Genomic DNA, 27,241 nt, shown 5'->3' with positions numbered 1-27,241 from the left:
AATGTAAAAGACTAAATACTTAATTTTATGATTCTTTAAGGGTACAGATATCAAGAAATTTTCTTCTAGAGTTTCTACATGCTTTATCTTACAACTCCTCATCTATAACTGTTCAGCTTCATTTCATTATTGGTTTTGGAATTTATTCTTATCTTTTAATTCATTTTAGTCCTTTCCTTTTGTGATTATTGCAAAATATTTTTGTCCTTTTTTTGAATGTGAGATTAACTTGGATGATAAAGTATATTCAAAATATGGACACAAAATATTTCTTCATTACTTCAGAAGGAACAGTTTAGGCAGATTTTTGTCCCATCTTCTTGATTCCAATTCAAGAGAAAAGATACCTTGAAATATAGAACTCCATACATTCTTGCATGCCCATCAGCTATGGAAAACTGTATTTGCATTGATGTAGCTATTTGACTCATTGTATATACACATATGCATATTTTGTTCAGCCATCACTAATTCAGAATCCCTGTAAAATGGAAAGAGCAATCTTATGCAGCCCTTCTGCTCATGGAAGCGAGGCAGAGAGCAGAAGCACACCCATGAAAACAATGGGCTCCGGTGGAAGCTCCTGATGATGCAGCACCATACCAGACTCCAGAAAAGCATGAGGTAGTTCAGTTTCCAAGCTACACTTTAAGAGCACTGTCCCCTGTTTCTGGAGAAAAATGCTAATTGAGAAAGAGGTGGTGTAATCCTTGTTGTTTTCCATCCCCTTCAAACAAGCTTACTTCACCATCCTCACTCTTTATCTTGATCTGTACTCAATGAAAACCACTGAGAGGTAAGACGCGTTGTAACAGCATAGAACATAATTGCACTATGGATATTGCTATCAAAATCCAGTCCCAACTCAGATACAGGATCATAGCAGTCCTTTTTAAATCCTCAGGACCCAGTTTTTCACCGATCTTTTTTTGTAAGTATTGGAGTCTGCAAATATTTGTAGGTTTTTCTATATAGTTGCAATTTCCAAGTGCGAAAATTAATCTCGGAAAAAGACAAGAAAATAAAATTGTGGGTTTTTTGGACTTTTTTTTTTTTTTTGCAGACCCCTGTCCACTCTGAGCACTGTAATTTTTTCAGAATCCTTGATGCAATTTATACAACAGCTCTGGAACACACCTAATGACCTGATGTGGTAGAGCTATGAGTTCATATTATTGTGTCAAAGTGGTCTGAATTATAAATAAAAACCTTTCCTTTGATCTAAATTTGATAAAAGTTTTCAAGTGTCAAATTAACAGCAAAAGAATTATCTGTAAAATTGCACAGAACCGAAAAACTTAATCCCGTTAAACAGTTGAAAGATTGTGAAGTAAACTACTCCATAAGTTAGGAAATATCTAATTGCATCCAAATCAGGGAGAATTCCTATTGAGAAAAAGGGTATAGTAGCAAATATGTACTTCCCTGAACTGGAGATTCTTCCTGCTGGACTTTCTGTGCTATTATGTTGATTACATGAACAGGTCTGGGTATGTGTTGCACATTCTGTGTTCATGGAAAGCTATTTTGCCTTGCCAGAGCTGAGGCTTCAAGGGAACAGGGATAGGAACTGGGTTTGCTCTGTCTGGAGGGAACAAAACTGAAAAGTGCTAAGGAAAATAAGTGGGTTGTAATGGCATTCCAGATCAAAGGTGGAAAGTATTAAATCTTCCTTCATTTTTGAGTACATGCAGTGTGCTCTGATATAGCCTGTCTGTCACTGACCATTTTTACCTGATAACTCTCTAATCTGTGTATACAACTTTGGAAAAAGGCAGATAGATCAGGGATCAGAGGATGAGGTACTGCTGGAGCTGCTTGTGACTATGAGAACTTTCCTAAAAAATGTGTTTCTGCAAAGTCTTGGGATTTTTATGTTGCAAACATCTTACCCCTAGATATATCAAGAGCAGGTATGTCTACATCTTAGGCTGCTGTGTTGTTTGGACAGTTTATATATTGGAAGTAGACTAGACTCAGCACTGCAGCATATGACAGAAGTTAATTTACTCTGTTTCTCAGAGCAACAGCAGAATAAATTAAACAGTATAGAGTTCCACTACTTAAGTACCTAAACTAGCTTGGAATTTCTGTACTGTCTGCAAACCCAATTTAGAAACTGTTCACTTCAGGATACAGCCTTTAGCCTCCTGAATTCTCAGGATGGGACACAGTCTGGGGCACTATTGCAACTGAGTGTCACTGTGATGCACACCATTCCTCCAGCAGAGCAATATTTGATATAGCAAAGCATGGCAGATGCTATTTTGGCCAAAAGCAGAAACATGTAATTCCAAAGTTAAAAGCATGAGTCTTTAAAGCCTGGGATCAAGTTGAAAATGGCCAAATTCCCACTTCCTGTGTACTGGGACAAAAAATGCCACTAAAAATGGAATAGATATTACTTTATAAATAAAACGCCTCAACTTTTAGATACAATATCCACTGCAAAGTAAATTTCACTTCCTCTGTTTAACCCACAGCTGGCAATCAATAACAGCAAGGTTTCAAGGCTTTGCCATTTTGTTTTCTGCTTCAGACACTTAACATGTAAGGTGTTAGCATAACTACTCCACCCCAGCACCTAGGAAGGGGCTCAATACGGAGTGAAGAGCAGGTCACAAAACCGGGTATTACTTGGCCACAGGGTAACGTTTTCGCACAGTATTCCCGGCCCCGGAACAGGACTGCAAGTCGCGGCAGTCACAGACAACCTGATCCAGACAAGCGCGGCGTGGCGCCGAAACCAGGGGACGTCCGAGTTAGCTGGGCTCCAGCCGGCCTCAGGGCCCCACCAAGTCCCGCTCACCTCGCCCCGGGACGGACAACCTCTGCTGACCGAAGCTTCCCCGGGTGGGCGGCGAGGCGAGGCGAGGACGGCGGCCAGGGCCACGCCCCTCAGGCCTGAGCTCCGCGGCGGGCGCCGAGCATCCTCTCCGGGCGGGGCAGGCAGAGTACCTTCACCAGCGGGAGGCTGCGGCGCCGCTGGAGGTGGGGTTCTGACACTACTTCCTCCACCCCCAGCTCAGTCCTGCCGATCTCTCTGCTTCTTCCCTACCTGGCCGTCTCTGGCTAGAACTCAACGGCTGCCATTGGCTTAGCGGCCTCATCCGGGCACTTGGCGCAACGCTGTTGCTCAGCTCGATCGTCCCAATATGGCGGAGGTGAGCGGGAGAAGCGGGCTGGGGCGTCGGAATTCGGCTGGCTCCCTGCGGGGTCCCGCTGCTGGCAGGCCCCCTGCGCCCGTCTCACCATCCCCATAAGGCGCTTCTGGGACGGCTTGGCGGCGTGGGGTGGCTGGTGAAGCGGCCGGCAACCCCTAGGCACTGGGAGCCTGCGCGACTAGGCCGCAAGGCGGGTGCCGCGCAGCGAGGATCCCGAGTTCGCCGCCCGTGGGCGGCCGGCAAGCCGCGGCCGGGTGTGCGGCCACCTCACCGAGCCAGGGAGGCGCGGGATGGGCCAGCGGCCGCGCCGCCGCAGCGCGGGCGATGGAGAAATGCTCGGCGGGAGGGAGGAGGAGCGAGACCCGGGCCGGCAGCGGGGAAGAGGCGGCTGGTCCGGCTCCCTCTGCCTGCCCCTGTCGTGTCCCGCCGGGGTCGGAAGGAGTGGGAGCGCCGGGTCAGGCGCGGCTCCTGGGGAGCTTTTGCCAGGGAAGGAGGAAGAAAGGAGAGCGGCAAGCAGAGAGTGAGCGAGAGAAGGAGGGATGGGAGAGGGTAAACGCGATGGAGGGGGTGAGTAGGGCGGGGGCTGGCGGGGAAGGGAGCAGCTCCAGGAGTGGAGGGGGCGTGAAATGGAGACCCCCTACCTCCTGCTGGGTTGGAGGGAGCCCACGTCTCACCTCGCTCTTCCTTCTCCCCGCAGGCTTCCTTTGGGAGTTCGAGCCCAGGTTCGTCTTTGCCCACCTTCTGCCCCAGCACATAACCTGCTGCCCGCACGCTGCTTTCTCCTTCCTGCTCCTTCCCAAACTTACCTCCTGTTGCCTTGTAGCTTTCCTTATGCTTCATGTTCATGTAACTAACCACCTGCCTGATTTTTAAGAGAAGGAGATGTGCTCTGTGGAGTTCTTCCCATACCTCTGGTCACAGTTAGTAATTGGCTGCTCAGAACCCAAAATGAAAATAAAGTTTTGTAGCACTTTTAAGTCAGCATCTCAGTAAAGCCATGTAGCCTGGAGAGAGATCTCTTCTCCTGTTGCTGATAACTGCAGGGTTGTGTAAATTTTTGATTTCTTGATAATATCAGAAAACGTTTAAAATCATAATGATATGTAATTGTTAAGGCTTTAACTGCTGTTAAGATTCTTTTGAATATTTACATAAGGAAGAATATTTAACATCAGCAGAGCTACTCATGAAAAATATTTGGGGAATATTGCTTCTGTGTACTTGCTCTCACCATTGGCTAAACACTAGTATGTAAGAACTAGAAGGGGAAACCAGAGGTGAAAGAGAAATATCCTAGTCTGTTTCTTTTCTCTTTCATGAAAGCCTTAAGAAAGTGAATATTGAAGAACAAAACAACCTTGCATTTCAGTAATTTTTATTGTAGAACACTGATATTGCCGTGCAGAATATTTGCATCTTTAAAACTTGTTGAATCTAATGATAACCTTTCTAAGAAATGCACTTAAAATAACAACAGTGCTGTTTTGATGACTTATGAGTATCATTTTGGGTAATGAAAAAGTGTCTGGACCACAGAGCTATCACAATGATTTGTTAATTACTGTGATCCATTAGAAGTGTTTTGTTATTTCTGGTATATTTCCCTCTATTTCTTGAAAGTCTGCTATGTTTGTTCTTCCTTTTTAGATCAATTGCTAAGAATTAGTTTTATTAAAAGATCTCATCTGTGAGACTAATCTGAGTCTCACTGCTTATTTTGCTGTTGTTAGGAAACTTGTTTGCAACCTAAATTAGCTGTTTATCAGTGAAAAGCTATGCTAGTTACCATATAAATCATATAAATACAATCTAAATCTATAAATCAGTGTTTTGCAGCATCTGAAATCCTGTGACGTGGATGTTATACTTTAACGATGATTTCAAGGATCTTTAAAACAATCTTTTATTCAGTAAAATATTAATTTGGGATTGTACTTTCTGAAACTGTTTCAATAGTTTAGATACTTTTCCCAAGTGTATATATATATATATATATATACACTGCAAGAGAGAAAACTGCACCTATTACTTACAAGTACAAAAAGGGAAGGCCAGCTAAAATAATTGAATTTGTCAGGTAGTTAAGAATTTGTTCCATTTATTCTATGAGAGTTCTGACCCTGTATGTAAAAACTCGTGCAACTTTATTTTTTTTGTGATGTAATTTCATTTTTTGTATAGAAAAAAATATTACTCAAATTAGGTTTTTTTCATAGTTGGCTCTTTATCGTCTGAGGATCATGACTTTGACCCTTCTGCTGAAATGCTGGTACATGATTATGATGATGAGCGAACTCTCGACGAAGAGGAGGAAATGATGGAAGAAAACAAAAATTTCAGCTCTGAAATTGAAGATTTAGAAAAGGTAAGAGTGACTTGCTCTCTCCTAAATGTCCATATATGTTGTAGCTTTTTAGTGAAAAGAACACTCAACCTGTTCTTTAGTTTGTATTGTATAGTGCAAAATGCCTTTGGATTTTTTTTTTAAAAACATTAAAAAATTGTGTTTGGTTAGGATATAGCACTGCATCCTCACAAAAAGGCTGACCTTAGCTTCTCAAAGTTATAAGTGTTATGTTAAGTTCAGATTCTTCTTTTTCATTTAATAATCCTTTCACTTTGGAAATTACTGAAGTAGGTTTTAGAGTCCTATCATCTAATATCCCTTATAATTTTTAAGTTTTATAAGTTGGAAATAAGTTTAAATTGTATGTTAAGTGACAGCTAGCTGTGTTTCATTTTGTTGGTCAGATTTTGGTTTTCCAATCTGGAAACAGTCCTGTTTTACACATATTTTTCACATTCATTTGCTACATAAATTGTAGTTACACATCTCAGTTTCATCAGTTTGCTGGTTGTACAAAATGACCAGTGTGCTCCTTGGCTTTTCCTATTCTTTTTACACTCTTTAATTACATGTTTTTTTCTGTTTATACCCCTTATTTGTCTGTGTCAGCGCATCACCCATTTTAAATGCCTGCTGAATGCTGAATATCCACAAACTGATGCTGCTTGCATTACCATTCAGTGACCCACTTACACCACTCAGCATAACTGCAGATTTTGATCAACAGAGTTCCAGGAAAGTGTAATTTTTAGTATTAAATAGGAGGCTGTGCTTTTGTAGTCCATTGCTACCTTTTGCAATTATATTTCTGCTGATTATGACTTGCAATTATAATACCAAAGCAGCTTGCCAAGTCTGGTGGTTAAAATGGAGTTGTTACTCCACAAAATGATCTTATTGCTTCTATAAAAGAAAGAAAAAGAACTGAGAGGCACTCATCTTAAACACTTTAGTACTTTATGTCCCAATTCTGGAAAGACTTGGACATGAATTAACGTTTACCCATTGAGAAAAGCCTTTGCAGGTCTAAGACCTTAGCTGATTAAAGAAAACAAGTAATTTAATCAGTGTATAATTTCAACAGGAAATTTTTTAAGGTACTATAACTTTTAAAGGTAAATATTTCTAATTATTTGATGACTTGAATCAGGTAACTAAACAAAAATTCTCCATGGTTTGTTTTATTAATTGTGTTAGGATGCAAGTATGATGATATTTAGTAAAATAATTTGATCAAAAGCTGTTGGAAAAAACCAAGTTATAAACCAAACCTTTCTCTTGATTTTTGCTTCTGTATCATTAGTTGTTTTTCTCCTATTACTTGCTGTACTGGTCTTGGCTGGGGTAGATTTAATTTTCTTCCTAGTAGCTAGTATGGGGCTATGCTTTGGATTTGTGCTGAAAACAGTGTTGATAACACACAGATGTTTTAGTTATTGCTGAGCAGGGCTTACACAGACTCAAGGCCTTTTCTGCTTCTCACACTGCCCTGCTCCTCGGGGACTGGTTGGGCATCGGTTGGTTGGTGGTGAGCAATTGTTTTCATTTGGATCACTTGTTTTTCTTGGGCTTTACTTCCCCCTCTTTTTTTTTTCCTTTTCCTTACAATTTCTTTAAAAAATTATTATGTCTTTTTAAATAATAAACTGTCTCTACTTGAACCCACAAGTTTCTTTTTTACTCATCCAATTCTCTTCCCCCCATCCCATGGAGAGGGGTGGGGGGAGGGAGCAACTGTGTGGTGTTTAATTGCCATCCGGGGTTAAGCCACAACAGTCCTTTTTAGTGCCCAGTGTGGGGCACAAAGGGTTTGAGATAACAGATTTGACCATAACATATTAGGAGGAATTTATGTCTGTTAACAGTTGCTGGTCACGATATTGATTTATCTGCTCTTGATATTAGCTTATCTGATCTGTGCCATGCTCTTTTTTTTTGCTGTACATGTTAAAGATTGGTGTTGGCTTTTGCAGTTTACTGTGCTCTGTAGTGCTTAGTGGTGTTTTGCCTGGGAGATTTATTATTAAAACACTGACCTTGAGCTTAATCTGGTATTTGGGCTCTGTACTGAAGCCATTACTGTACTTCAGGCACCATCTCATGGAGACAATTAACAATTATACTACTTCTGAGAGATTTTTTTGTGGAGGTAATACAGAATGGCACCTTCACCACCTTCTTTCGTCATGTTTTCTCCCTTGTGTCATGGTTTGAGAGCCCCAAAATCCAATTCTTGAGTCCTAGCCCCCCTCCCTCATCTCAACTCAGTGTGAGATGGGTTTTCCAGACACCACATGAGACTCAAAATGGGGGGAAAGGGATTATATATTACAATGACTGTACAAAATAAATACTACAATACATTGTATACAATCTTAACTATCTCTACCATGACATAACAGTATTTACAATGGATCAAATCTCTTCTCCCTTCCAAATAAAAGTCCAGGAGGGAAGAAGGAAGAGATCCTTTCCACTCTCAGAGCAGCAGTGTCTTCAGGGCAGCAGCCTATCTCACTCCATGCAGCAGTTGTAGCTGGATCTCTGCCAGTACACACGAGGGGGGTATCCAAGCCCCTCTCGGCCCTTCGTCTCCAAGTGAGGGTCTTCTCTTCCGTGAGCTGTGTTCACCCGGACAAAGGTCACTTCACCACGGTCATATCAACGAAATGCAGAAGCCTTCGTGATGGTCCGTATCTTCAGGGGATTCAAGCCCTCTTTGCAGAGCTCCCATGCTCTGACTCAAAACTGCCAGCTTGGCAGTAGCAGCGGGGGGGGGGGGGGAGGTCACCCCCTCCACATTCCTTCTCTGAGCTTTTCAGCTCCTTTCTGCAGTGCTGTAGCACTCCAAGACTCTTTCAAGTAAGAGTTCATCATCCTCCTCCTTTCTAGGAGGGGTCTCCAAGGAGTTTGGGGGGTTTTGGTTCAGTTCTTAGCCCAAAACTCTATCTCTGTAGAGCTTAGTTCTGCTCTCTCTGCTGCTGGCTCTCTTTCCTTCAGACAACTCCGTGTCTCTCTTCCTCCTTGGCTACGTGCCGTTTCTGCTACTTCTCCCTTATCTCTTGGCTCTCAGCCACAGTTTCCGGCCAGTGCTGTTCTGCCGCTGCTGCTGCTCACGGTGGAGAAACATCCCCCAGTTCATAGCTACAGGCACTTAGCCCAGCCTTACGCTGTTCCAAGTCCCTGTAGCCCACCAGCTGGAGCTGGGGGAGGGGGCTCAGCCCCCAGTGGGGCTGTGGCCCCTTCTCCTCGTGGCTCTACAACATGGCTACTTCAACAACAACAACTACAACCAACTACAACAACATCACCTTCTCTTCCGGTCTGCTTGTGATATGTTTATATTTTGCAAAAGTGATCATTGGCTCAAACCTCAAGGGTCACCACCCCCCTGGGGGTTTACCATTTTATAACTTCAGGGGGAAAATTGTTTTCCCCCACCACACCTTGTTACAATAACTCTTCAGTATCTTGAACATCCTTGAGTAGTCTAAATACTTCTATTCATATTTCTTAGGAATATTGTTTCAACTTTTTCTAAGGTTAACAAACTATTTAGGAATATGACCCAGGACCCGTAGCTGTGTGGTTATAGGTGGCAAGGCATGTGGGAGAATATGGGCAGGTATTTAGAAAGGTTTACACCTCTGATGGTCTGGAACTTCACTCCTGAACAAATGTGGAATCCTGATGAAGTGGTAGAATGTTTGGGGGGAAAAAAAAGATGCCCTGACTATTCCAAAGAGACAGAAACAATGGAAGCAGAAGTCAACTTATTTAGTAAGAGATGAAAAAGCTTCTCCTGAGAGAGAGCAGGAGAGCGAATCAGAAGAGGCAGTCTGAAAAAGAAATATTAGCAGTATATGAAGGAGTTCAAGCTGCTTCAAAAGTACTTGGTACTGAAGCACAACTCCTTTTGGCACCCCAACTATCAGTGCTGGGCTGGATGTTCAAAGGGAGGGTCCCCTCTACACATCATGCAACTGATGCTATATGGAGTAAGTGGGTTGCACTGATCACACAATGGGTTTGAATGGGAAACTCTGACTGCCCAGGAATTCTGAAAGTGATTGTGAACTGGTTGAAACTTCAGAGTGTTGCCAGAGGAGGTGACTTGTGCTCGAGTCCCCACTGTATAATAAACTACCAGAAAATGAAAAGCAATATGCCCTGTTTACAGATGGATCCTGTCATATTGTGGGAAAACATCGAAGTTGGAAAGCTGCCACGTGGAGTCCTACACAAGTTGTGGAAACTGCTGAAGGAGAAGGTGAATCAAGTCAGTTTGCAGAGGTGAAAGCCATCCAGCTGGCTAAAAATATTGCAGAACAAGAAAAATGACCAGTACTTTATACTGACTCCTGGATGGTGGCAAATGCCCCGTGGGGGTGGTTGCAACAATGGAAGCAGAATAACTGGCAGTGCAGGGGTAAACCCATCTGGGGCTGCTGCATTGTGGCAAGATATTGCTGCCCAGGTGGAGAACCTGGTTGTGAAGGTACATCACATAGATGCTCATGTACGCAAGAGTCAGGCCACTGAAGAACATTGAAACAATAAGCAGGTGGACCAGGCTGCTAGAACTGAAGTGGCTCAGGTGGATCTGGACTGGGAACAGAAGGGTGACTTATAACTCAATGAACTCATGACACATCAGGACATTTAGGAAGGAATTACGGCATACAAATGGGCTCATGATTGAGGGGTGGACTTGATGCCACTGCACAGATTATCCATGAATGTTAAATGTGTGCCATAATCAAACAAGCCAAGAAGCTAAAGCCTTTTTGGTATAGAAGACAATGGCTGAAATATTAGTATGGGGAAGCCTGGCAGATTGCTTATATCACACTACCATTAGCCTGCTGTGGCAAACACCATGTGCTTACAATGGTGGAAGTAACTATGGAAACATCAAGTTTATGGCTGGCAACACTGCAGCCCTGAAAGAATTGGATCAGACAACAGGACTCTTCTGAAATAGCCTCAGAGATACCTGGACCAAGGAGCATGGCATTGACTGGGTGTATCACATCCCCTATCATGCACCAGACTCCAGGAAAATCAAATGATACAATGGACTGTTAAAAACTGCACTGAGAGCAATGGATGCTGGGACATTCAAGCATTGGGATACACATTTAACAGAAGTCACTTGGCTAGTTAACAGTAGAGGATCTGCCAGTTGACCTGGCCCTGCCCAATCAAAACCCCTGTGCACTGTGGAAGGAGATAAGATACCCATAGTACATATAAGGAACTGGCTGGAAAAAAAGTCTGGGTTATTCCTTCCTCAGGAAAGGGTAAGCCTATTTGTGGGATTGTTTTTGCTCCAGAACCTGGGTGCACTTATTGGGTAATGCAGAAGAATGGGGGAGTCCAATGTGTACCTTAAGGTGATTTAATCCTGGGTAAAAATAATCCATCATTTGAGTTGTATGATGGCAGTGCTACACAATGCTGTATGTCACCACTGCTGTGACTGTCACATATCAAAGGTATTATAGCAGGTACCTCTTGCTGCTAGCTAAGCTAGAGGCAAGAGGAGAGAGATTCATTGCAATGTTAAAACTTAAAGCCTAGTCCAAAGGGAGCAGGGGTGAGGAATGTAATGGATATACCTTTTAATTGTTGTAACTCATTATTTGAGTTGCATGTTATAGGAATTACTATAGCAGGAACCACCTGAACCACTGGAGGAAGCAGTTGCAGTGCAGCAGTGACTCGACCTGAGCTGGCTTTAGTGCCCAGTGACTATGCAACACACCACCTCTCCTGTCCCGAGTGACCACCAGAACAGATGGAGCCCAAAGTCATGGACTGAATTAATTCAATGAATGTTTTATATATATTTATGGATATTTTACAGACATTTAACAGGGGGAGGGAGTGGTTAATGAGGATGTATTGCAATAGAGTGGGACCTGAATATGATGTAAATGATATGGAATAAGGGTTGGAGAATGTACTGGTTTTGGCTGGGATATAGATAATTTCTTCATGGTAGCTTGTATGGGGATATGTTTGGATTTGTGCTGAAAACAGTGTTGATAACATACTGATGTCTTCATTATTGCTGGAGCAGGGCTTACTGAGTCAGGGCCTTTTCTGCTCCACATGTTGCTGCACCAGTGAGTAGGCTGAGGGTGCACAAGAAGTTGGGAGGGGACACAGCTGGGACAGCTGACCCCAACTGACCAAAGGGATATTTCAGACCATATGACATCATACTCAGCATATGGGGGGGGGATGTTGGCAGGGGGGCTGCTGCTCAGGGACTGACTGGGCATCGGTTGGTTGGTAGGTAGTGAGCAGTTGTTTTCATTTGCATCATTTGTCTTTCTTGGAGTTTATATTCCTCTTTCATGTTTTATTTTGTTGTGATCTTTTTTTCTCCTATTTTCCTTGCATTTAAAAAAATATTTATTTTTAATGATTAAACTGTCTTTATTTCAACCCATGAGTTTGTTTCTCACTTTTACTGTTTCAATTCTCATCTCCATCCCACCAGAGAGGAGTGAATAAGCAGCTGTGTGGTGTTTATTTGCCAACTGGGGTTAAACTACACCTTCTCTACAGTCATTATAAAATATATTGAGCAGAAGATGGAAAGGAGGGATAAAAAATTGTTACATTGGTTTACTTTTGTGGTGTTTTGCATGCTTGCAACTGTAACTATATAGGACTAAAGTCTTCAAGTTTTTCTACATTTCTTTCTTGTAAGGGGATTGTTAGTGTTCCTAGTATATCTTCTGTCTTGAAGAAATATAGGCAAATCATGTTCTACAGTATGAATCAGATAAGGAGCAAATTTTTAATAATTACTCTTTAGTTTCATACACTAAATGGTTTTCTTCAATAGTTTAATGGGACTTCATTATATGCCAGGAGACATGGTTATGAATTATTTCAGTCTCGTACCTGAAAATATTTTAGATCTTTAATCAAGATTCCTGCTTTCAGTCAAGTTTTTCTTGCTTGTTTTTTACTATTGTTTTTCACTATTGTTTTTCAAAATATGTCTTATCCTTTTAGGCCTGAACTGTTTACAAGTATTTGGCAATATGTTGAAATTTTTGTAACTCTTCTTGTATTAGGAAGGAAACATGCCGTTGGAAGATTTACTGGCATTCTATGGCTATGAACCTGCAATTCCAGTTATGGCTGGTTCCAGTGTGGATAGCTCTCCAAGTGAACTTGCAGATGAGCTTCCAGATATGACTCTAGATAAAGTAAGTCAGAACTGTTTTCCCCTGTGTTACAGTTTAAAAAGTAGAAATCTGTGTGACCTTAACTTATATTTCACTATCTCTTGATGTTACAAAATACATATCCTTGTCAATTTCAATATACAATTAAGAGTTACTGTACTTGTGGTGGATTTGGCAGTGTTAATTTTATGGTTAGACTGGATGACCTTAAAGGTCTTTTCCAACCTAAATGATTCTGTGATTGCACTCTGAATTAATTATTTTTCAAGGATATTTAGGATCTGAATCTAATTATAATTATCACACACATGCGTAGCAACTTTAGTGGTATTATATTACTACAACTGAGAAATGAATAAGGTAATGGTTCTTCTAAAACTCATTCAGAGAACTTTAAATAGATTTCCTTTTTTCTTTTTTTAGTAGCGGGATTTTTTCTGAAAAGTTCTGCATTTTATTTTAATGTATGCAATGTCCAGAAATAATAATTCTGGCTTCAAACATATATGTCATGTATCAAACCTTTGTGGATAACTTGAAAAGTGCACTATTAAATGCTTTGGAATGTTTCTTTCAAATACATATAATTTGTAAAGGTCTCAACTTTGGGGGATGAGAGAGATTGTTTTATGTGCAATTACTATATGTATTGCATTATTGAATATAGAAACATGAAACTTCAGGTTTTGTGATTCACAGGGTAACTTTGAATTCTGAGATTAATCTGATTTTTTTAAGGCATATGCAGCTAGTAGCAACTAGTAGTTTGTATTATAAAATCTGTAGTTGTCTTTTTTTTCTTTCCATAAGTCTGATGAAATTATAAACTCCACAGAAAGTACGGTATAATGATGACTCTGCACATCTGATTCTCATTAGGAGTCATGATTGTGTTGAGGCTACAGAAATGTAGTCGGCTTTTCTAATACAGTTCTTTGCCTCCCTAATCTCTATACAGAAGGGTTCAAGCATGTCTGGTTGTGGAGAATGTGTGTTCTCGCTCCCTTTCCCTTTCTTTTGCCCTCCCCTTTGCTTGCTCTTGCTCGCCCCTCCTCTTGCTCTATTATGTATTGTCTATTATTTGTAATTCTTCTCAGGAAAAGTGCCTGGCTTTTGTTTTGGGTTTTTGTTGTTTCACTCGTACCCACTTCCCCCCCCCCCCCCCCCAAATTTAAGGACTATCTGTGATGCAAATAATGACAAAATTTTAAATATTTCCACTCACATTTTTCATTGGAAGCAGTTGGAGGAACATCTGAGATTTGATGCATTACTACTTGTACATTTATTTTAATAGAAGAAAAGGGGGAAATAAACCTCTGTGTTTAACTCTGAAATGAATGGTTATATTTGCTTTGAGAATTAGGAGTGGACTAGCTTTTAATTAAAGAGTGAAGAGTCTACTAAAATTACTTATGATAAAATAGTTCATTTTAATTAATGAGACTTACAATTTGCTGAATCTAAATGCTCACCAGTCTATACTTAATAGTCAGTCTGAAATTTTGGTTTTTTTTTTTTATTTTAATGAAACAGGAGGAGATAGCTAAAGACCTCTTGTCAGGTGATGATGAAGAAACACAGTCCTCTGCTGATGACTTGACACCATCAGTTACTTCACATGAGGCTACCGACTTCTTTCCTCGGCCATTAAGATGTAGGAAACCTAATTTTATAATAGTACTCAAAAGGTCTTAGCATTATATATAGCTTCCTAGTTTAAAATATCAAAATTGCAGAGTGGGATAGAGAAACAGTGCTTTGCAGGAGGTTGTACGTGAATATTGTCTTTGGTTGGTATTATTGATTACCTAAAAGACCTATATTTAGTACAGTGCTCAAAGCACAAGTACAATTAATTTTTAAAAAAATACAGTAGCTTTTCAGAATTCATAGTTAGTGTGTCAAGGAACACTCTTTGTAATTTTCTGTATGTTAGTGAATGACATGAATATGTAGCCCGTTCTTTTAAATTAGTGTTTCTCTACTAAAATTTTTGCTGCTGCTTTTAAACCAGTGACTCCTCTATTCAGCCTGTGAATGTGAACTGGGATGTGGTTTCTTTGTGATTATTTCCCTTCACACATTCAACAGTTTTCCATAGGACTTCATGAACCAAAATGTTTTTATATGGGATGGGGCCTATGAACCCATGACCACCAAAATTTCACTACCCATGGAACTATTATGGGAAAGATCCAAGAAATAGTGGTTCAATTATCCAGCCTTGACAAAATATTCCTCATTGCTCCAACTCTAGTACACCAGTGAACAAATGAACTGCAATAGACAATGTGGAGGATTTTTATCAGTTTTAATTTGGCAAGTATCTTGAGCTGTTTCTGGGGGATTTCATCCCTCTAGAGAAAGGGGATGATAAAGGGCATGTGCTGTCTCAGTCATCAGCAATTGTAGCCCTTTTCATGCTGCTGATTGTCTAATGTAAGGCATTTGCATTGAGAGAGATACAAAAACCTTAAAAATTATAATGCCCTTTTTTAGTTAAGCAAACCCTAACCTTGCTGGCTCTTAAACATTGCTTGTGAACTGTTAATGAATATGGCACTGAAAGTGGCAGCTTTGTGGAAAGAATTATTAGCCCCTTCATCTTACTCAGGACTAAGAAACAGTCATCTTTGCTTTCAACTATTGTGGTTTTTCTATCAGAATGTTGTTCTTTCTCTATTAGAACTTTTGGTTGGGCATTTTAAAATCAAATATCCACCATTTCAGGGAGAGAAATGTCAATTTTCTGTGCTGTTGACAGTTTCATCTTTTTTCTAATCTTTGTCCATTTTACTATGATAACATTCAGTTTTAAGATAAACACGTCTAATAAAATGGCCTATGTGTTGAATTTGGATTAATTGGAAAAAATAATTGCATATTATTCTCCAGGCATGTTGTTGTTTCATGCATTCATGTTAACTTCTTGCCTGCTACTTCTGTCAGCAAAAAGAGAGAGACTGGTGATTGTAGTAATCACTACAGAAGAGGAGCCTCAGTCCATAGTTTTGGATATGGTCTTTGATGTTGATGATTCTGTTTAGTTGTGATGAAGCCAAAATTGAAACCCTATTTATGAGCATGTTATTACTGAAAATTGAGAATATGAAATAGCGTTTATCTTGACGGAGAGATAGACAACAGGTTAGCAAAGGCATATAGTGCTTTCAGAAGACTCCATAAAAGAGTTTGGCGAAATAAACACTTGAAGAAAAGTACAAAGATCAGTGTTTACAGAACCATAGTGCTGTCTACTCTTTTATATGGATCCGAATCATGGGTCATCTACCTCCACCACCTGCGACTCCTAGAACGCTTCCATCAACGCTGTCTCCGTACAATCCTAAACATCTACTGGTCAGATTATGTGACTAATACATCTGTTCTAGAACAAGCAGCAGTTACGAGTATTGAGGCCATGTTGCTGAGAACACAACTGCGTTGGGCAGGGCATGTCTCAAGGATGAAGGACTACTGCCTCCCCAAGATTGTGCTCTATGGTGAACTTGCCACCAGCTGCCGCAAGAGAGGAGCCCCGAAGAGAAGATACAAGGACTCCCTGAAACAACATCTCAACCTTGGCCATATTGATCAACATAACTGGTCTATTCTGACCTCCAGTCGGGAGGTCTGGAGGCACACTATCTTTAACGCTGCTGATGCTTTTGAGAAAGCATGCAGGATCACTCTTGAGGAGAAAAGACAAATGCAGAAAGAATCGTACCTTGCAGAATATACCACCTAAGGAGTCTTTCTGCTGTGCCTTTTGCAACTGGACTTGTCTATCTCGTATTGGCCTTTTTAGCCACCAGCGCACTTGTAACAAGCGTGGGTAGAGCCCTTCCCAAATCTTCGTTCGCGAAGCCTAACCATGATATATCAGAACTATAGATTCTATTCTGCTGGAGATAAAATAAAAAAAAATTAAATTACTTCAGAACCCAGAACCACAGAGTTCCAAATTCTAAAATATGAGTTATTCTGTGGAGTATTTCAGTAATTCTGCTGTATTTCTTCCTAAGGAAAAAAATATTAAAAAGGAATAAGCAGTCTTTTGTTGTCTTTTGCTTATTCTGTTTTCTGTATATCGGTTATATCTTTAGTCCTTGCTAAGGTAGCCTTGTTTAAAGGAATGTTTTAAATGCCAATTAAAACTTCAGATGAAAGGCTTTAGTAGGTAATAAAGACTCGCTTTCAACTTTACTTTCTTTGTGATTAATCCATGGCTAAATCATAGCCTTGGAAGTTTTCTGTTTTTCTCATACCTTTTCTATAAGGTATAAACCTTTATTGAAGAAAATCAATGAAGAAAAATGATCTAATTTTCTTTTGACTGTTAGAAATATATTAGATTGTCTTAGTTGCAATAATGGTAAATGTTTCAGTTCTGCAATATACAAGTACCAATGCTTTCCAACTTCATGCTAGTTTGATAGAAATGTAGATCAGCAGACTCATGATGAGTGTCTCCCAGTATAAAAGCAGGACTTCTTTCAAAAGTAAAGAATATCTTGTAGTTCTGTGTTTAAACTGAAAATTCTTCCTAGCTAAAACCAACTTATTTTTGTCTGAAGCAAACACTACATGTGATGGAGATAAGGAATCAGATGGTGAAGACATAGAGGCAGACAATGGTAATTCATCTGAAGATTTGAGAAAGGTAACAACTATATCTTAAGAAAAAGTTAAGAAAAATTTTACTATTAAAAATGCATTAAAATTTATAGTACATATCTAAAATAGAAAATCTCTGCAAAATCCCATGTTAATGGAATTTGTAATGCTTCCATGCACAGAATATTAAGCTAATACCCTTTTCTTATGATTTTTGTTACATCTTCAGGAAATAATGGTTGGTTCACAGTATCAGGCTGAAATTCCACCTTACCTTGGCAGATACAGTGATAATGAAAAGGGTAAGTTCTTCTGTTTTATTCAATGGCTTAGTTAAAGTCTCAGGGACCTTAAAAAAAACCCCAAAATAACCAAACAAAATAAACCTAGTCAACTGAAGTAACACAACCACATAATTCTATCTCCAAAGTGTGATTCTACAACTTTGAGTGGATATTCTCAAGAAGATGTAGGAGTAATATTAGGAGGCAGCAATCTGTGGGTCAAGAAGGAAATATTTTCATCAAGGTATCATAACTAGGCTATGAACATGTCACTTAGTTTACATTGAAGATCTTCAGTATTTTTCTTTGCTTGTTTTTTGGCAAGCACAACAGTGCAGGTTGCAAAATGGATATGAAAAACAAAGAAATTAACTATTTTAATTTTCCATAGCATGAGTAGAAGATGTAGGTCCTGAAATTGTGCTACAGTAGAAGAAACAATTTTATTTAATAGAGTTTTATTTGGTATCTTTAGAAACCTTCGCTGGCTGGATGCATTAGCAAGTGAACATCTCTTGTGTTGCTTAAGAGACCTATGGAAGTTTCCGATTTTCTGAGATTCAAGCATGATGCTTACTGGTTGTAAGAAATGGAAGAGTGAGAATCAGTTTTATCTGAATAGTCCTTTTACTATGTACACATCTTGACTTCTCCTTGGCCAAGAACTAGAGAAGGACCAGTAACCAGAGGATGATCAGGAAGGTGTTAATCTGACAACTTTCTCTGGAATGAACTGGTGCTAGAGAGAACCAGTAAGAGTACTGTCCACTGGCATAGCCAGGAGCAAAGAGGTAGCTCCCAGATGGGAGAACCTGAGGAGTTCCTCTTGAGACTATCAGACATAGATTCCAGTGAGAAGTGCTAGGTTGTCTTGGTTGATAATGGAGATTGAAACTGAGCTCAGCAATGGTCGGAGAGGTTGGATCTGACTGTATAGGTGGAGGATTCTGTAAAAGCCTCTTTTGTACTCCCTGAAGAGCTTGTGATGGCAAACAGGGGCTTATATTTCTGCTATGAAGTCCCAGCTCCTGGAATTGTGCTAGAAGGCAATTCTGCTCTTCTATAAACCTTACACTTGTAACATGTCTGTTTGAAAGCTTTCCATGTTCTTAAGTCACCTTAGATTAATATTCTTTCCTGCAGTTTTATGAGAGATTTGAGAATCTTCTTTATCTCTTCTACTGTAACTGCCATTATACTTGGGTGTGTTTGGATTTAATAATTCTCATTTGTATTGCCAAGAGAGTAAAGGATTTGTAGTTTAATCTAGAATTTAAATGTGCACAGACAAAGGTTCAGACCAACTCTTGAATATTTACAATATATTTCAAATAAACTACTTAAGAGGTGCATACATGATTTCAGTATACTACGAAGGAGGACTATACATCATGATTGCTTGTAAAATATGGAACGTGCAAGTTGTTAACAGCATCCAGTTGTTAGTGAATGGAAAAAGAAATTACCACATTGAGACCTAGATTTCCATTCTGTTAAGTAAGTTTTGGCAAATTTTAGTTGAAAATTACCAGATAGCTGCCACCTCTTTTTTTTGTTTGTTTTATATGCAATATTTGAAATATTAAAGTACACTCTTTTACTGTAAACTATAGCTTATTTGTTGTAAGCAGCTGAATAAAACTGAGTGGTTTTGCTAGGTTTTTTTAAATGAAGGTGATGAATACATATGCATAATTTGACATGAATCATCTAACTGTCAACAAGCTGCTCCTCTGTAAAGATTCTGTCTCAAGAGCCAGTCCCTTATCCTTATGGGACCTGAATATCTTCACCATACCACACTGAAGAGTCTCCCTCTTAACTGAGGCTTTTTGGGGAGAAAGTGAGCTGCATTTTAAAAGTGGCATGATGGTGCTTGATTTGATTACTTCTATATTCCTGTTCTTAGCCTTAAAAATGTCATACCTGCTATTAATGAATTCTGTTTTAACAGCCTATGAAAATGAAGACCATTTACTGTGGAAACCTGATGTGATCTCAGAAAGTAAAGTTAAAGAATACCTTTTTGAAACCTCCTTAAGAGCAGGAAATGAAAATACAATTGGCAGGATTCCTGAAGGACTACATACACGGGACAATGAACAAGTATATTTTATATCCTGTTCTATTTGTGACACATTGCTTTGTAATTAATGTGTTCTGTTTCTCTACCTTGTATTATAAAGGCAGCAATATTCTTTGGTTGTTTTTTTTAAGATGTTATTTGGGTCAGGATCTTATTTGTAATTTTAAACATGTGCTTAAAATTATGAGTATTTGAATGTTGGCAGTGTTGTGATCTGTGATGTTCCTGATTGACATGCTGTTGACAAATCTAGCTTTTCTAATTATCGCATATAATGTTTTACATTTGCTTAATTAAACTTTACCTTAATATTTGGATGGTGTAGGAATAGATACATTTCTGGAAGAATTTGTAACGGAAAGTTAGAACTCATTTTGCTATGAAGGCTTTCTGCCTGGATGGTGGATCTTTCTCAAAGGCAGTTTCAATGCTTCTTCCCCCCCCCGCATAGCAAGAGAAGTTCTCAGCCTTGCTCTCTGGTATGCAGAGAGATAACATGTTTGCAGGCATGTACAAGGCCTCCTTGGGCCAGAGAGAGTGGGGGAGGAGAGAGAGAAGATACAAAAAACCGAGGAGGAAGAGGGGCATTGCCTTTTGCCCCTGGGGCCCGATGTGTGCAAAATCTTAAAAAAGTGGTCCTTGCATCTGAAATAAACCTTTTTTTTAATCCTTCCACTGCCTTGGCATTCTCGGGAAGAATACTTGTGAATGTTTACCTTACAGATGGTTTTGCTTTTGGTGGTTGTTTTAAAATTTTCATCCTGTATAAAGATAAATCTTCTTTTTTTACATTAGATATGTTCACTGAAAGGCTTGTTTCAGGAGTTTAGATAGGATATTTGCACACTTTGACTCTTTCTAAAGATGACTTCTATTTTATAGGCACTATATGAACTTCTCAAAAGTAGCCATAATGTTAAAGAAGCAATTGAGAGATACTGCTCAGATGGAAAGGCATCTCAGGGTAAGAGAGAGTACCTGCTTTTTACAAAACGTGTCTTTGGAGGGGGAGGATAAATAAATGAAAAGTTGTGTAGAAAAACCATGAGTAAGATTCAGATTGATGAACCAGAACTTGAGGTGAGACCTCCCCAGTGCAGAGCAGAGCAGGACAATCCCCTCCCTCACCCGGCTGGCAATGCTTTGCCTGATGTTCCCCCCCAGACATGGTTGGCCCTCCTGGCTTCCAGGGCACTGCTGACTCATGTCCAACTGGCCATCGACCAGGACCCCCAGGTCCCTTTCTGCAGCACTGCTTTCCAGCATCTCATTCCCCAGTCTGTCTGTACATCTAGGGTTGGCTCATCCCAGGTGCAGAATCTGGCGCTTTACCTCGTTCCACTTCATATGGTTGGTGATTGCCCAGCTCTCTAATTTGTCGAGGTCTCTCTGCAGGGCCTCCCTGCCTTTGAGGGAGTGAACAGCTCTTCCCAATTTAGTATCATCAGCAAACTTACTTAGCATCCCTTCCAGTCCTGCATCCAAGTCATTTATGAAGATGTTGAAGAGCACAGGGCCTAAGATGGAGCCCTGCATAACCCCACTAGTGACAGATCGCCAGTCTGATGTCACCCCATTCACTATTACCCTCTGTGCTCAACCCGTGAGCCAATTGCTCACCCACTGCATGATGTGTTTATCCAGCTGTGGGCTGGACAGTTTGTCCAGAAGGATCCTGGGAGAGACAGTATCAAAAGCTTTACTGAAATCCAAAAGGATTACATCAACTGACTTCCCTTGATCAACTAGATGGGGAACCTTGTCCTACAAGGAAATTAAGTTTGACAAGCAGGACTTTCCTCTCATGAAGCTGTGCTGGCTGTGACCAATGACTGCGTTGTCCTTCAGGTGTTTTTTAATAATTCTCATTAGGTATATAACTCAGATTAGGTATAATCGGACTTTTGGCGAGATTTACATTTCTACTGGAGAAGTTTGTAACTTGTATAAAGGTTGCAGGATCAGATTTTACATCTTTTCTTTCCTTCTTTCCTCCCTTTGCTGTTTTAAGAATGATACACACTGACCAGAAGGATGGAGGGGGAGTTGTGGTTTTAAGAATGATACACACTGAGCAGAAGGATGGAGGGGGAGTTGTGATTTTACTCCCATAAGGCAGTTCTCTCCCACATTACAGTGCCTTTCTGAGATCACGGTCAATTATAATCTGATAACATTTATACCATAATCAGGAGAACATAGCTGATAATATGAGTGAACCCCACTCTTCATCACTGTGATAACATTGTGCTATGTCAACCCTAAACTGATTCTACTGTATAGTTCTATGGGTCTTTGGTAGAGTATGGAGAGATTTGCTTGAGTTTACAGTGGAAAACATGCTTCCATCTTGTTTGTCCCTAACTTTATTACTCCTTTAAATAAAAATCAGTGTGTATCATTTAGCAAAGGCAGTTCTTTGTCCTGTATTTTAACATGTTCCATAAAGCAGAAATGGACTATGAACCCTGGTATAAATTTGTATTCTGGCAGATATTCTCTACTCAGAACTGGATCCAAGGGGAATTTGAGTGTTTATGAGTTAGGTGCTGTGAAAGCTAAGTATCAAGGGTAAAACTGAAGGGAACAATAAGGAATATCAGAGCAGTGTTTCAGAAAGCTCTTTTACAAGAAAAGATTGTATGTCAGAGCCCCAAATTCTGTCCTAAGGACTAGTACTCATCCCCTCCCAGGCACCAAGACAGATGGGATTTATACCCTCATTAAAAATGGTGAAGAGGGATAATACTGTTAATGCTTGTCTCTTAGAGTAACCATTGTGCAATGATCTACTCTACCCACTGAAGTTCACTGCTATTCTCAGTAGGAGTTAAAAATCCGCATCTCCCAAGATAATTTCGTAACAGTGAGACTTTACATGGGGATCTCCTCTTTGGAGCTTGAGAATTCTGTAGTAAGGAGTGCAAAATTAATGGCCTTGTAGTGGAATGATGATCACCTTCATCTGGAAGCAGAAAGGTCTTTGTTCCAGTGTCTGCTTCCAGAAATGTTTCAAAATGTTTTTGTTGGTTGTCTTTTTGTTCTCCACTCCCATTGGCTTTAAATGACATCTGAACAGATCACTATTATGAATGTAAGATGCCTGAAATATCCCTCTTTTATTATATATAGATACAAAACCATAATCAAGATAAGGAAGAAACAATACTTGAGACAAAACTGACTTACTCAAATAGTTTGAGCTACTTTGTTTTAAAACTCTTATTCCTTTTTAGTGTTTTTTGTTTTGTTTTCTTTAATTTGTAAAACTAAAATTCACTTCTGTCTTCCAAAAGATTCCTTCACACTTTTTCCAATAGTCACTGTTCATTGTATCTGATGCAAGAAGGAATATTCAGAAAAATAATCCCACTGATATCTTAGTGATGTTATCAAATCTTGTTTTTTTGATGACAAACTTTTTAAGAAGTAATAAATCAAGTCTTTTGAATGTCCTTTACCCTCCAGGGTAAAACATTTCAGAAATCAGACTTTTTTATGAGTCTTTATAAACAGAAATATTAGATTTCAGATAGGATATCTGTACAGTAGAGGAAAGAACATTGGTCTAAATAACTGAATTGTTGCTTTTTTTAGAGTGTGTTTGGGTAATCAGGCATTAGCAACACAAATATTTTGTTCTCTGTAAAAGGTTAGTGAGCAAAAATAAGTTTATCATGCTACTTTTGTAATTGTCTAGAAGAGATGACAGCATGGACAGAAGAAGAATGCAGAAGCTTTGAAAATGCACTTCTGATTTATGGAAAAGACTTTCATCTCATACAGAAAAACAAGGTTAGTATTTCACAGTTAAATGGAAGAATTGGTAGATGATATGATGCAGAATATTTGTAAAAGTAATGCATTTTTCAGAAGCTATGCAGAAGAGTGAAATAAGAGCCAACATATTAAAACCAGCTTGGTGTTTTTGTGCTAATTTTACCTCTGATGCCATTGGAAAAGCTAGGCATTGCAACATGAGTCAATATATTATCTCTGAAATCAACTTATGTTGATATTGCTTCCATATATGGAAGCATTTCTATGCATTTATATTATAATTTAGATAAAATGTCTGCCTCTCCTAGAAGTGTATTATTTTCATACCATGACTGTGGGAGGGGAAAAGACATCTTTAATTAATTTTGTCACTCAGGTGTAATTCTACAGAAATGGGCTTAGCTCTTTGTGTTTTCAGAAAGTGTAGTCATCTATCAGTACCATCCTGGTTTCTGGCCAAAAAAGGAGTTCTAATCTTGATTTGAATTGCTTCTGATTGATTCCTCTGTTCCTGAAGAATAAGAATTGGATTTTTTTTTTTATCAAGTATGTATATCACTTGGTACAGTTGTCAGTATGGATGTTTCCAAACTTTCTGTATATCTCCTATATGTTTTGATACCACCTTGAGGTTTTGTACTGGTTTTGACTGGGATAGAGTTAATTTTCTTCATAGTAGTGTTGCCTAAAGAAACTTTGGGGAGAAAAAAACTCCGAGGCAATTTAGTTTTGGAGGTGAGATAAGGAAAGGGTTTTAATTTGTGCCTCTGAGGCATAAGATTACAAGACGCATGCAAGTCCCTCTGTACAGATATTACAATTTATAATATTGTCTGTCCAATCCCAGATATTTCCACCCTGTGGCTTTTGCCCTGATCTACCCTCGGTCTGCCCCTGGGGAATTGGGACTAGGGGCTTTTCGAGATCCTATTTTCATCAATCATCATCTTCTTCAGAGTACAAGGGGCATATATTCACCCAGTTCTTGACTGTACTTTTGCGGTTTAGACCAAGATACAAACATTCTCCAAACAGAACAGGCCTAATCTTAAAGAGAGACTAAACATTTCTACTGGAATTCAGGTGTAGAATTGATATGGGGACCATGGAATGGGGTGATAGGGTTGGGGAATGTGTGTAGTTACTATGCTAAGGGTAAAGGAATAAGGGCTGCTGCTTCTAAATCTACTTCTACTATATAACTACTTATAAAACTTATAAAAATTAGAAAAATCAAAAAAAACAGATGGACCTTAAGGCATCAGTAGCTAGTATGGGCTTTGCTTTAGACTTGTGCTGGAAACAGTGTTGATAAGACGCTAATGTTTTAGTTATTGCTGAACAGGGTTTATGTAGAGTCAAGGCCTTTTCTGCTCCTCAGACTGTCCTGCCAGTGAGTAGGCTGGGGGTGCACAAGAAACTGGGAGGAGGGACAACTGACCCCAACTGACCAAAGGGATATTCCATACCATATGACATCATACTCAGTAATAAAATTGGGGGGGTGAAGGTTGTTGGGTGGGGGCTTCTGTGGCTTGGGGACTGGCTGGGCATCAGTTGGTTGGTGGTGAACAATTGGGGTTTTTTGCATGTTGCTGGTGAGGCTTAAACCACAACAAGTTTTTTCTTTAGGAGACTGGTGCTTTTGTTGTATTTCAGGTAAACTTTATAGGGTTATGGTTGCTGTTCAACAACTGTCTGATAGTCCTGTTCAACACTTGACTTAACTTGTTCTATAATAAATATTTGGGTGGTTCAAATTGTAAATGGACCTTACCCATAAACAATAATTAACCAGAGATACAAAGAAATAATTTTAAAATATTTTTTCCAACGTACAACAAAGCATATGAGTTGATCTATGTCACTATGGACCAGAATTTTATAAGTACCCAACATCTTTTCTGCTTCACTTCTCTTGAGTCATTCATTTGCTCAGTGTTTTCCATCCTAAGAGAGAGTCTGTCTCATAGTTTAAAAAATTGCTATGTAGGTTATGAACTGAAATGCTTCAGATGTAGATACAGTTTCAATCTAGTTTAAAAAAAAACAAACCTAAACAACAGTAATGTATACAATAGAACAGATGTAGTAATTATTTAGAATAGAATAGACTATTTCTGTTGGAAGGGGCCTACAACGATCATCTACTCCAGCTGCCTGACCACTTCAGGGCTGACCAGAAGTTACAGTGTTATTAAGAGCGTTGGCCAAATGCCTCTTAAACACTGACAGGCTTGGGGCATTGACCACCTCTCTAGGAAGCCTGCTCCAGTGTTTGACCACCCTCTCAGTAAAGAAATTTGAAACTGTAAATGTCTTTTTCAGGTCTTCTGATTTAATTGGTTTGTTCCAGATACTAGAATAGTAAAAGTAACAATATTGCAGGAATATGGGGACTAGGGAGATGACAAAGCATAATGCTTTGCATTTATCTTGTCAATTCTTCCTGACTTCTTTTAGGTAAGAACCAGAACAGTTGCTGAGTGTGTGGCTTTCTATTACATGTGGAAAAAGTCAGAACGTTATGATTACTTTGCTCAGCAAACAAGATTTGGAAAGAAGAGATATAACCATCATCCTGGAGTTACGTAAGTAAAATGCCTTCAGAATATGTTTTCTGTTGCAAATTGTAAATGTAGAAGATTAGTTTTTTCTTCCCATCATTGCAGTGTAATGCTGCAGTGGCTATGACAACTGAAAATAAATCCCATCATCATTTTAGGCCTTGTTTTCCTGTTAAATAACTCATTATGAATGCCATATTCTTTAAGGGACTACATGGATCGTTTGGTAGATGAAGCAGAAGCCCTTGGTGGAGCAGTACATACTTCAGCCTTAACATCTAATACTCGAACAGAAAGCATTCCTGATCAACAGCTAAGTATTCTGAACTCTATCACTGCCAATGAGTTGACAGGTAAATCAAGGAAAAAACCCAAACAAAACCCACAAACTTTTTGTTGTAACTATATAAACAACTATTTCATTTATGTTTTATGTTCCTCTTTTTTTCCAGCATTGACAAACAGTGTAGCTACAGTCTGCCACACTTCAGATGTGAGTTGCCTTGACGATGCCTTCCCTCCTATGGACAGCTTACCCCGAGCAGCAGTTAATCATGTGCCTGTTGGAACAGAAGAATTACTTAACTTGCCTAGCAATGGTGAAAGTGATTGTTTTAATTTATTTGAGACTGGCTTTTATCCCTCAGAGCTAAACCCAATGAACATGTGCAGTGAGGAGACAGAAAGACCTGCGAAGAGATTGAAAATGGGAATTGCTGTCCCAGAATCTTTCATGAATGATGTCTCAGTAAATAACCTTGGTGTGGACTTTGAGAACCACACGCACCATATTACCAGTGCCAAAATGGCTGTTTCGGTGGCTGACTTCAGCAGTCTATCTGCAAATGAGACAAATGGCTTTATAAACACCCATGCTCTTCACCAACATACTGCCCTTCACTCAGAATGACTGTGGAAAACTAAACAAACAGTGGGTATTTTATGCAGTAATAGTAAACTTGATGGGAACTATCAGGTTTGCTTAGTCTTTCACTGGAAGTTTGAACTTTGACATCAGTGATGTCTTTTTATGTATAGAACTATATCTTGATTTATCAAGAGTAATTTCTTTTTTCAGTCCATAAATGTGGAAATGTTTGGCAGTTTGGAACTAAGAGAACTCTGTGGTGCAGCTTTAAGCTCTGCTTCAAATTTCTTTTAAAACCTGTAGAGAGAGGCCAC

The 27,241-nt window shown here is 39.5% G+C and overlaps 1 protein-coding gene across 1 annotated transcript; it reads left to right on the top strand.

Annotated features, from left to right (window-relative positions):
* Positions 1–3,083: 3,083 nt before the first annotated feature.
* LOC113958854 (mesoderm induction early response protein 3-like) lies at positions 3,084–26,969 on the top strand. Its single transcript, XM_027667437.1, has 13 exons — positions 3,084–3,164; positions 3,862–3,886; positions 5,381–5,529; positions 12,609–12,743; positions 14,259–14,379; positions 17,303–17,388; positions 17,572–17,644; positions 19,581–19,732; positions 20,595–20,676; positions 23,413–23,507; positions 25,956–26,083; positions 26,267–26,412; positions 26,512–26,969. Exons 1-13 carry the CDS (start codon positions 3,156–3,158, stop codon positions 26,967–26,969), a joined length of 1,659 nt encoding a protein of 552 aa, XP_027523238.1. The 5' UTR covers positions 3,084–3,155.
* The last annotated feature ends 272 nt before the right edge of the window (positions 26,970–27,241 follow it).

This window comes from Corapipo altera, unplaced genomic scaffold (assembly GCF_003945725.1).
Source record: "Corapipo altera isolate COAL_440 unplaced genomic scaffold, ASM394572v1 61057, whole genome shotgun sequence".
NCBI lineage: Eukaryota > Metazoa > Chordata > Aves > Passeriformes > Pipridae > Corapipo > Corapipo altera.
This window is presented reverse-complemented; position numbering and strand designations above follow the sequence as displayed.

What these genes read in the sequence shown, in the direction of transcription:
- LOC113958854 (XM_027667437.1), top strand. An exon ending in CAGATATGACTCTAGATAAA is followed by an intron (nt 12,744 to 14,258) that starts GTAAGTCAGAAC and finishes TTAATGAAACAG; the next exon opens with GAGGAGATAGCTAAAGACCT. An exon ending in CACTGCCAATGAGTTGACAG is followed by an intron (nt 26,413 to 26,511) that starts GTAAATCAAGGA and finishes CTTTTTTTCCAG; the next exon opens with CATTGACAAACAGTGTAGCT.